This window comes from Aethina tumida, chromosome 3 (assembly GCF_024364675.1).
Source record: "Aethina tumida isolate Nest 87 chromosome 3, icAetTumi1.1, whole genome shotgun sequence".
Lineage (NCBI taxonomy): Eukaryota > Metazoa > Arthropoda > Insecta > Coleoptera > Nitidulidae > Aethina > Aethina tumida.
The window spans coordinates 30,457,551-30,470,045 of NC_065437.1; the positions used below are offsets into that span (position 1 = coordinate 30,457,551).

General features: G+C 30.1%; 1 protein-coding gene across 2 annotated transcripts in view; it reads right to left on the bottom strand.

The window, feature by feature from the left end:
- LOC109601509 (myc box-dependent-interacting protein 1) overlaps positions 1–10,905 on the bottom strand; it is a 35,839-nt gene extending 24,934 nt beyond the window's left edge. The window contains exon 1 of one of the 2 annotated variants that reach the window (XM_020017756.2): positions 10,709–10,905. In XM_020017756.2, coding sequence (XP_019873315.2) covers positions 10,709–10,777 — 69 coding nt within the window. In that variant the 5' untranslated portion in view covers positions 10,778–10,905. The remainder of the gene's footprint in view (positions 1–10,708) is intronic. The other variant, XM_049964562.1, reaches the window with a different exon arrangement.
- Positions 10,906–12,495: the final 1,590 nt, after the last annotated feature.

A 12,495-nucleotide genomic window follows, 5' to 3' on the forward strand; every position in this document is an offset into this window, starting at 1 on the left:
AAGTACATTAATTTGATGAGGAAAATTTTGTTACTTTATTATTAATACCTGACGGTATAAATATTTATTCAAAATAACAAAAGGTCAAATCCCGGGAATAAATAAACAATGTTTTTGAAAGTCAGTCGCAGCATCAATTAAATCCTTAAGCCATACTTAATAGATGGATGTGTGGTGTTCAAATTATCGGGCACACATGCAGGTGAACGTGTTGCGTTGCGAAAGAGCCGGAGGAACCGCATTTTTTTCTATTGCCGCGGCATTCAATTATCTCGCTAACATTTCACGAATAAACAACAATCCTCTTCCGCCAGAATATTAGACATGTTGCATAATGCGGTGGTTTATGGACAGAAACTGTTCGACGATTGTTCGCTGATTGAATCGTTACGTGGTGTGGTTTTATTAAATAATAAATAGATCTGGTTTCGACACAACAAAACATTTTTCATTTCAGACTCAAGTCGTTTTTAAGCAATATTTTAGGATTCTGTTGCAAGATAAATTTAACGTTTAAAAATTTTTAAATTTCAAAGAAAACTCCATTTCAGAACTCATTTTTAAGACGTTAATTGATGCAAACCACATTTTAATATAATATATCTGAAAGTTTCTGAACTATCTACGAAAACTGACTTTTGGCAGATTTTGAAAAACTGTAATAATTCTTTTAATTCATTTTATTTTAACGAATGGTAGAAAAAATATTGCCACGTTTTTACGTAAATGACTTACCTAAAAAATGTTTCTCCTTTCTTGATAATATACAGATTCCTTTATTTCATTTGGGAAGACAGTTTTGGTTACCCTGTACTTGTAATAATAGTCCTTAGTTCTTTAATTAAGACTCACGATTGAAATTCTAATTTTTAACTGTTATTTAATTTGTATTTTAGATCTCAAATAAATGTATACATTATTTTACACAATTATGTAAATACTTGCATACTTTATGCATGATTTAAACGATTTATTGACAGCATTTTGCAAATACTGAAGATAATGGTCTGTTTCAACTCTAAAGAAAACGGCATGACACGAATGCAAAGGAATTGTGACCAGTATTTACGTCATTTATTTGTGAATGCTGATTACATAACACTAATTAGTTGACATTATAATTAATTACATGGTAACGATTTTTTAGTGAATAAATACACGTGTAATTGAACAGTGAGCCGTACAAAGTTCATGCACATGTCTCAGGTTACCGATCATCATTTAAAAATTTTTATGTTAATCAACAGAATGAAAAGTGTATATTTTTATGATGACCATAAACCACGCAAAAATAGCATATCCAATTATGCTAAAAACAAATTGTTATCAACTTTTTACCTTTACTCATGACTAATTTTGATTTACAACCAAAAAATTCACACCTGTACGTAAGGCCAATCTAAATCTTATCTTAAATTAAACGGATTTACGGAATATTTTCTATATAATTTAGAGCATAAATACAGAAGTTTTTGCATCACTTACGCTTATATCTTCAAGTCAAATGAACTTGAGTTATTTTGAAATCGACCAGACTGCCAAGTTGTAACCGATCTAAATTTAAACGATTGTCTATTACAGAACTGAACTACTTTTTGGTGAAAATCGTACGAAATTATGAAACAGTCTGCGGAACAGCGGGAAAAACAAATATCCGACAAATATTTGGATTTAACAATGGCGAAAATGTGTGTGGGCAAAACTGCTGCACGTATTCCTGTTGTTTATCGCGTATTGTGTTTCCAGCACCGTGAAACCGAATATATCCATAACGATTTTCGTTACGTCACAAATAAATCCTTTTCGCAGATAAAATTGCTTATTGTTGAAACATCTGATATACACATGGTTGAACTGATCGAATGCACTTGTTAAAAATAGAACTAACGCATATGTATTTTTTATTCAAAAACACATTTTTTGTGGGTGAACTTCAACTTGTTGTTACAGTCTCAAATAAATTTTTTGAGTGGTTGGCAAATTTTGGACAATCACAGATAGTAGAATTTGTGTAATTCCTCCTAAATTATTTTAAAAAGCCTTCAAAAATTATAGTTTGTACAGAAAAAACAAATCAAATCAAATATTAGATAAATATTTGAAAAACTTTAAATTGCATTATATGTTTTTAAAATGAAATTGAACCAACCAATTTTGATTTGGTTTAACATGTATACAATTGTTGGTATAAAGTAGGGAGTAATCTGTTTGTCTTGTTTTATCTTTTTTAATGTTAGTCATTGAAAAAGCTCGATAAAGATGTATTGCTATCAAAAAACAAACTTTTAAATCAGTATTTTATTCTCTTAATCATTTAATTTTATGATATTGTTCTTATTGTTTTTAAGAATTCATTGTTGTATTAAAAACACTTTTATAGAGATAGATGTATAAAATAATTAATAATCAATACTTCATAATCAGAACTATTATCAATGTGGTGATGACCAATTCCTAAATATGGTATTTCTGAGAAAATACTTTTTGGTTGCTGGAAAGTAAAAACAAATTAATCAAAACACGTTCAAGGGTGGTTACATCCCCTTTCAGTTAGGACTGAACTGTCTCTAGAATCTTTCAAATGATGAAAGTGGTACAAAGTTAGTATTGCATTCTTATTTATCCTTGCTTCATTTTGAATAACAACTAATGGTTGTGCATCTTCATCTTCACTCCCATCCACACCATCTAGTATTTTAAACTTATCGATCTTACCTTGTTATTTTTATGAAGGTGCTTATGAATTTGTTTTTTTATATCTTGACCTACAGCATTAATTATATATTAATTGTATGTATGTACTTATTGCATAAGCAGACTATAGCTCCGTCGTCATAGATCAATGGCCGTTATTACAGCAAATTATTTTAAAAAATTAAATTTTATCAATTCCACTTCAAGTCGGTATATTTCTTTTCCTTCTGCTGATGGTATATGCTTTAAAAAATTAAGTATGTTTGTCTGGTTTTGCAGTAGACCAAATTATAGCAACTTTTCTTTTAGCAGTATTTCTCTCTATTTTTCTCTTTGAAAGTTAAAGGGTGATGGCTTAAGTCAAAAATAATTTTATTTTTATTTTAATATTAGGTCGCGGTAAAACTATATCATTAGCTTTGAGAAAAAATATAATTCAGCGTTTCGAGGAGAATGAAAAATAAGTAGGTTGCCAAAAGTTTAAGTTAAAATAAATTAATTGTTTCCTGAATTATCAAGAAATATAACGTTACTGACTAAGTGAAAGCTTCTAAACACCTTTAAAAAACGAATAAAAGCATAATTCGTATGACTGAAAACAATATATCCCAAGGGATGAAATCCCAATTGTCTTTCGCTTCGGATTAGATTCATTGGATTACAGAAGAATAGAAACATGTAGTTTTTAGTGATGAGTCTAAATTCAAAAACGTCCTTTGTTAGACGTCCCGTAGGATCTATAATGAATAAAAAGTTTATTTTATCCACCGTAAAACATGGTGGAGGATCGGGTGGGGTTTACTCCTCAAAATTATGTAGTTTGTTATTGTGAATATTTGATTTTTTTGTATAATAATAAAGTATAATGGTAAAGTAAATTATATAGTATACATACGGTACGGAATCTTTTTAAAAATTGAATTTTTATCGTCTGGAATCTGTTGTAATGGTGTTAAACAAATTCGCTGGTTTGTGGTAACTAGTATCGCGCCGCTCATCGTTTTTTATTTAGGTTTTTTATCTATATTTTGGTCGGTTTCAACATAGTAATGTCTAAGCACGTTTACTTTTCACTTCAATTTAGGAAGACTAGTTGTACCACTGAAAGTGGCTGAATGCAATGTGACGTAGCAAAAACATTAAATATTACTCAGAGTGCTGTTTCGAAGATTTTGTGTAAATTTCGTACATAAGATGGTGTTAAAAATCGACGTAAAACACTCCCAAGATATAGAAAATGATTAAAGTGCTCTCCCTTAAAGATCCCCACAAAATATCAAGACAAATCACGGAGGAAATTTGGACATAATTATAATTTAATCTAGTTATTGGTAATAAAACAGTGGGAATTCGTCTTATTGATGCGGAACATTAATAAAATATTGCATATTTTCTTCCAATCCAATTTGTTTTGTTATTAAAAAAGTATAAACTTATGAATATAATGATCATTTTAATTAATTGATTGATTTTGTTGTAAATTAGATTTGTTCAGATTTGTAACAGATTAGGGAAAACATTAAGTAACTTTTGTAACAAATAATTAAACATTTCATACTTTTTCCACCATTGTATGTTATGATATAATATTGCATTTTCATATTTGGATAGGATCAGAAAGTTTAAGCAGTCTAGCATAATTTAAACAATTTTACCCACTATTTGTGTCTAAATATCTTATTTAATAAGTGTGTAATTAATTTTATCAATAAACCGACAGCCATAAAAATTACTAGACCTATTGGGAATTGACCATAACATTTGAGCGACGTGCCCGTTATAATAAACCATTTGTTTGAAACGTAGCATACCTAAATGTAGGTTATGTTTTTCATTTCATAACTTATTCTCTTAGATAATAACCATAACTATTGTTTTGGTTACGGTTGTCGCACTTGTAATGAGCATCATTTGCAGCTGATAGACTTGTAAGTGCGGCAGTGAATCGAATTCCATGGCGACTGTCGAAGATTGAGATGATTCCAAAATTTTAAAATAGATTGTTGCCCATTAGATTAGTAATTTTCTGAGCATGTGCCACTATTTATTTGTTTTGCAATTCCGCAATCCATGTATTTCAAGAGAAATTGCCACTTCAATAGAAAGCACATTTCACACAAGCCACTAAAAATGATCTGTTCGAATTGGCTGATTTTTGTGCAGGAATTATTCAAATTGAAGGAGAAATTGGTCGTATCCGGTGTGTTTTAATATTATGCGGCGACATTTACTTACGCTGGTGTTTTTACGGTAATTATTTTAATACACTTGTATGCAACGCGTTTCAATGTTAAACACAATTACGTAATAAGCAGTAATAAGTCGCACTCCTCCGGCTTGCTTGTACAGCAACTATTGTTTAAATTTAAGTGGTAAATGTTGTCGGTGCTTATGATATAATTATTTATTTATCAATTTGTAACAATGAACAAACAGAATCAATTTTTACGTGTTTATTGTCGTCATCGAGAAAGCTGGCATACATACACAATTAAATATCCTGTTTCTCTGGCTCTTCTAATATAGCATCTAATTTTCTTTTATGAACAGACCTTTTGTTTCAATTTATTAATGAGCTGATAATCAAAATTGGGTTAAGAGTTGTTTCTCACTTTTACACGCGTCGATATGAAATGCAAAAGAGACAAGTAAAATTTGCATGGCATTAGTCTTAATGTTCTACCTCATCGCCTAACATTATCATCATTCACGTGTTTTCTTGTTTTATTTGAATTTTTACGGAATCCTAAGGTAACGGTGCAGAATGTTGTCAGTATCAAGGTCAGATGTTGGAAGTTTTCCTGCGACTACTACAAGTAAACACGGCCCAGGTACTGGTTAGTTATACATACATAAATGTGCTAATGCATTTTGCTAACTATTCACATGTTTGATTACGAATACATCAAACACACATGATGAGGATAATTTATTTAAAGATTTTCACCGAATATTTTTAACGACAAACTGATTTCTAAACTCATGTTAAAACGTTAGGGATATTGAAAAAATATCAGTCATTTATTTTTTGTTATTTAACATTTTAGAATTATTTAATAAATAAATTAAAACTTAGAAAAAATATACGTCATAATAAATTTAATACAAATACGATTTTTAATTTTTAATCAAATTTATACATACATAAAATTTATTTATATTGTTTATCTTCCATGGGCATCAATTGCTGCTTGACACTTCCTCTGTATGCTCTTCTATGAGGTTATAGAGCTCTGGAAAAGAATTAGGGTGGGGTTGATGGTTCGAAAGTTGCTGTTCCCATGGATGCTTGATAGGATTTAGGTCAGTTGACCCAGGGGAATTTGTAATGTCTCAGTGTATGGTGTCGTTTGAGCACTATTCCTGAACGGTGCAAATGTGAAAAAATATTCTCGCCAATAGCACCTTAAAATTTTGATAACGTACTATTAATATCCCTTGTATACTTTCTACCGGTCATCATGCCTGGGTGTATGTACAATTTTGTACGACCTTTCAAACAAATTCCTCTCTACATGGTGATGGAACCTCTTTGAAACTCTTGAACTCTTCGAAGATTTCGTGGAACCTCCTTTGCACCAGATGGGAACTTGACGATCATCATTAAAGAACTCATTTTTTTCCTTAGTCTACCACCCCTTGGTCTTCCTAGACTTGAGTCAATTTGATAAAATAGGGTACTCAACCAAAAAATAACACTGTGCAACATTGAGGGTACCATTGAGCCCTCTCATCTGTTAATTTATGTCTATACTCTATTCATACAAAGGTGTAAAATAAACAAATTTAGTTAGAGTGTCATGTAATTTCGGTTAAATATTTAAATTATTATTATTTATTTAAAATTACGGTAAATAATACCAATTATTATGTTCATTTTTATGCTAAATTATTGACTTCAAAAGAATATATTTTTAATATTTGTCTAAAAATATCACTATTTTTTTAATACGAACATTTCAAAAATCACCTACCTTGTTTAAACACACTATAGGCATAATAATACGAACAAATTTCGACAAATACCGGTGCAAATACTTCTTTCAATACGTTTAAAAAAACTTCTTTGTCATTTGAGCCGAATTTCACAAAAAAAAATGAACAAAAGTTTAATATTCTTAACTTTTGAATATGAGTTCAGTATATGAGCTATATATTTATAAAACAGATTAATATTACCACTTATTTGCTATTAATTGTAAGTATACTTTCTATTATACATATTTGACTTCCCCCATTAATCGTAGCTTATAATTAACTTCAAATTTTCAACTGTAAATTACTTTTACTACTAAAATTATTAGTTTATTACATTTATGGCTATATAGAAAGTGTTTCTAACAGAATAATACCATACAGACGAAAGGAACGCAATTATAATTCTGATCACAAACATTTTTCCTATTTACTCATGATTATGAATTTATATTCATTGTGCACGTTCAATGCGCCACGATTTTATAAAACATTTTCAATATTATTGACCGTAAAGCAACACCAAACCAAAGTGAATCTTGTTTTCTTCGGCTACAGGCTTAAAAATAAACTAATTTGGTTCGTAATCATCTCCATTCCGGTTTGGTACATTGCCAAATTTATTATGTGTAACATGGACACTGGCAATAAAAAAATCCACGTCGGTGTTAATTTACCATCCGATATAAATCATTACACGTAATTTAGGCCGAAAGATTGTTTTTCTTATGATTTCATAGGTTGTCATATCTGTATTTATGTGGGCTTTCCTTAAGAAGGTAATAAATGCGTTGAATTTTCATTCATTTAAAATTATAAACTTCCTGTCCAACTGTATGATCATTGAACCAAACATAAATGAGATTACGAACTCTTCAAATCAAAATTTGGACATGCATCCATCAACATAACTTTCTTAAACTTCGAAACCGTTCACGGTCCAAGACGGTTGAGGAACTGACATTTTTAATTAGGAAGGTTGAGGTTAAGAATTCGATTACGTCGAAGGCGAGTGTGTGCACGGCCGAATGGAGCCAAATACCGGGAGGGTCAAAAACGGGTTTTACTAAAAACATTGATATGCCTCCGACGGACCTTTGCCTTGTGGGTACCGTTGGTTCTTGGTGCCACCATCGCAACTGCTCACCGTCTTCATTATTTCACGTGTGTTACCGTCCGACCAGTTATTTCAAGAATGTTTTGGAGGGGTCTTTTCTTTCTTTCTCTCACATAGAGATATTGACTGCTTTTAATAAATTGTTGTTTTCCGGCTCGGCAATTTAAGTTTCTGTGTGTTATTTAATACAATATATTCGCTGTTTCATTGCTAAAAAATGAAAAATGATGTATGAATGCACAATGAAGTGGTTAAAAACTATGTAACCTAATGAATAGAACACAAAAGTTGCATGTCCTGATAATAACGTTGTTAAGATGATTCACATGAGGAGTATGATCTAGAATGTGACAATGTTTTAAAAATTGTTGGCAATTTATTCATTATTGTTTATTATTTATATTTACTACAGTTATCATGTACAGGAAGCACTAAACTGAGGAAGTATGAAAGGTAATTTTTTAGTATACTGGGTGATTCATCTATCATATTCAAGTTTGAGATCGAAAACAATTGTAACTTGACTTGAATTAATTTTCTAATTTATTTTGAACAAAATTTAACTTCCGGTTTCCGGAAGTCATATCAATTTTGTTATTTTCAATGGAATACCCTGTTTTTATATTCGACATGTAATTGTAAATAAACTAGCAATACCATGTCCTACAATCAACAGTTTTTTAGTTATAAATTTTTTTCAGAAAAATTTGACAGAGTGATGGTCTATCTAAAATTTCTGTAAAGCACCAATAAGAAGCCATTATTAGTACTATCAAATTATATACCGTGTGTTTGTTATTTACATTTAATTATGTGCATCTTAAAACATCAATATATTTATTATTTTCAATGGGAAATCATGTATGTTTTAACATAATTGAATTGAATATTAAAAATCATTTAGTTGGTATAAGCATGACTTAAATGTAAAAATAACATGTGTATTGATAGTAGTGTACTATGAATGTTATTTGTTTTATACCTGATATCACATTACTGCTTATACTAATCAAAAGGTATTTTAATATTCAATTTAATTATGTTAAAACATACATGGTGTTCATTTAAAATAATGAAACCAGGAATTAAATTTGGTTTCATATAAACATAAAGTTATAATTGCTATAAATATTTAAATTGATTACCTTTTTCTGTTTACCATAAACTTCTAATGAATAAGTTAGGTGAATCACCCTGTATCAACCTAACTGCGTGTTTGTAAACTATAATATTAATATAATATTAATTGCAATAAAATGAAAAGGAAAGCTGAAACATAATATTAATATTGTTTTATTATTCATACATTTCGGTATGTTAATAATTTTGCATAAGCTGATAGTAAATTTATTTTGTTATTAAATTGAAAACTTCTGTACAGTTATCTACCACTAACTTATTACTTAATGGTTGTTATACAGGAAACAGTTGCTAATATTTCATGTAGTTAATTGCAAAATCAAAACTCGACCAACGACTGTCGAAACGAAGGATATATAAGTCTTATTCCGGTCAGAAATGCAACTTGACTTTCATAAACTCTTGTGAAAGTTTAAATTGAGCAAATTTAATTTTACAAAAAGGGTTAACTAAAGATGTCTTTATTGATTGCAGTACATAACAAAACAAGTCCTTTTCGAAGATGATTTTGTTATCTGAATTTTGTCCAATAATTCCTATTACATCTTATATAAAAATTATGTGAATTATGTCATATTAATTACAGTTAATAAATAAGTTTGTGTACGTAGTTTATTATTACAAGTAACCAACTAAGTAACCTTGATTTACAGGTGTGTTAAATATAGCGACAAATATAATAGACTACGTTATATTACATTTTTTTTATTTGAATGCAATAATTTTGATTATTCATTTTGTATAATACCCTATTAGGTTTATTCTGATAAAACTTGTACAGATAAATTGTACAACGGAAAACAATACTACAGATAAAATGTTGGTTAAAATACTGATGAGATGGTACCACAAATAAATTCACTAAACGAAAAGTATGAGGCTGTGGGAGTTTCTTATATAATTCAGTTTATCTTACTCATCACCTCTATTACTATAGGTTACTACCTATTAATAAAGTAAGATCAAAGTTGACATTTACAAATATTATAAAGATTTAAATTTTAAAGCGTTTAATATTACGGAAATCCACTCCATAGCTGATTAAAATTCATTAAAAAAAAACTGAATCCCACAACTTTATTACTTATTGAAATACTCAGGTGTTTTGAGTGGGAGAGCTGAGCCCTATAAGCGAACTGGCGGATTTTTCCTTTTTAAAATTGCATGTAAATTTATGCTCGATGATAATCAAACAATATACAGGCACAGAAATTTGCTGGATTCTTGGTATCTAGTATTAGAAAATCTCGTCTGGCAGCGGGATTTTGTGCCAAGTTTGCGTCTATTCTAAGGCCCGGTAATTTTGTTCGCCTCAGTCTATTAGTACGTTGGACGAATTTGAAATAAAAATAGAAAATTTATAAAAATCGCATCCCATTCACCACAAAAATTCGCACGCAGATAAACGCCGATTAAATAAAACCGTAAAAGGCTGGTGTTTGAGAAGAATTAAAATTATACGTTTAAAAATATGTGACACACTTCGCCGAGAAAGTAGGATGACAAAGGTAAAAAGTGCCGAATCGCCTTAAGGGATTATTGACAAAAACTCATTGGACTACTTCCGAAGAGTTAATTTATAACCTAGATAAACAAAATGTTTACAAACGAGCTGACAGTGAACTAGAGAGTGATTTAGCCGGACGGACGAGCACACAAGTTCGGGACAATAGCGGAATGTTCCTGGCAAAAGCTCGACGCACGATTTAATTTACATGCCCTTATTTATAAATATCAACAGGCATTTAAATACCTAACCTATCACGTAAATAAGTCACTGACCTTTTCTTTGGCTCTTCCAGCGTGTTTTTGCACGGACTTGGCCAATAACGATCCTCTACTTTCTGCCATCGTTTTATTTTTTGTTTGCACACCGCCCAGTTTGTCACCAATTCACCCACAAAATTTTTTTTAAATCCAGTACCAATGATGCAAGCACTAGATCACAAGACACTCACCGCAGCAGCTCATCCACTGGTTTACTTTTAGCCGCTGAACTCCGGAGAAAGTCAAGTGCGGCTCTGACTTTGATACACCACCGCTAACAGAGACATCTCTACATGTTTTGACGGAAGTGTCTGTCATTGTTATGCAGGTCGCTGTTTACGTTAATAAAATTAATAAAGAAATTTCTACTTGTTTATAGTAAATTACATTGCAGCTACTTTAATATAAATTGCGGAAAGCGCCAAATTTGTTTTATTTATTTATGTTCTAATCCACTATGTGTTAATCTAATGGAAATATTAAATATTTAAACAAACATACAACAGGACAAATACTTTTTCCATTACTTAAATTTATGATCTCTTTGTGAAAATGTGTACTTTATTTTTTCCCAATTTCTTTAAATTGTTTTTCTTATAAAAATAATAAATATATTATTCCTATATATTGAAAAATGTACCAAAATAATATGTTTTACTTTTAACATGTATTTTAATGACTTCATTTTTAATGAGAATGCTGATTAAAAATGATTCTATACAGCGTGGCCTATTTGAAAATTTTTGTCTAATTTTGACAAACTTTTTTTCAAAAGCATGAAAATATGTATATATAAACAAATATAAAACCTATAAGATAATGTTTTGAGGCATAAACATTGGTGAAATCATATAATTTTTTTTAATTAAATAGTCAATAGAATAAACTGTCAAAAATAGTACAATAATAATAATAATACTTTTAATATACAAATTTTATTTACTTCTATCAACCCACTGTTCTATTCAATGCATTTAATATATTTTTCTGTTTTGGGTGATTTCCGCATATGGTTCATTTATTCTATCATGATTTTGAGTTTTAAGAGTAAATATAGTATAATTAGTACAGAATTATAGTATAATATTCTAACATAATTGAAAAATACGGTAATTTTTATAAAAAAATCGTAAGAAGAAATTTTTAAATTAGATATTTTCTCTATAAACACATATTTTCATACTTTATAATTGAAAATAAAGTTTGTTTGTATACAGAATGGACCATAGTGTATACATGCAGGGACTATTTATTAATTTTTATGAAATTTGACATTAGGGACTCTTCTGCAATATCCCCGAAATTGGCTGATCACCTAGAAAACACCAGAGGAGCACGTATCGTCTCAGTTACGAAAACGCTTGGCAAATGCAAATTCATAAGCAACAACGATTGGAATGGGCAAAATTTTGTTCATTTGGCGAAAGAGTGGAAATCTGTACATTTCACAGATGAACAAAAAACTGGGCTGTATAATTTTGATTACCCAGCTAGACGAGGAGTTCCACGAAATCATTTAAGAATTGAACGATTTCCCCAATTTCAAGGGGGTATCCACAGGAGGTGTCTTTTTTTTTTATTGGGTCAAAGAGGGGAAAATCTACAAGACGCCTTCTGGTGGAAATCGAAGGCAGTGTCGGACTAACCGACTAAAAATGTTTACTGGAAAATTTTTTTTTCGAAAAATTTTTTCAATAAGTAACTTGATCGTAAGTCTATTTTAGTTCAAACTGGAAAATTTATATAGAAAATTTTTTATTAAATCACTTTTATATAATAGATAACATCTTTTTTTTGTAATA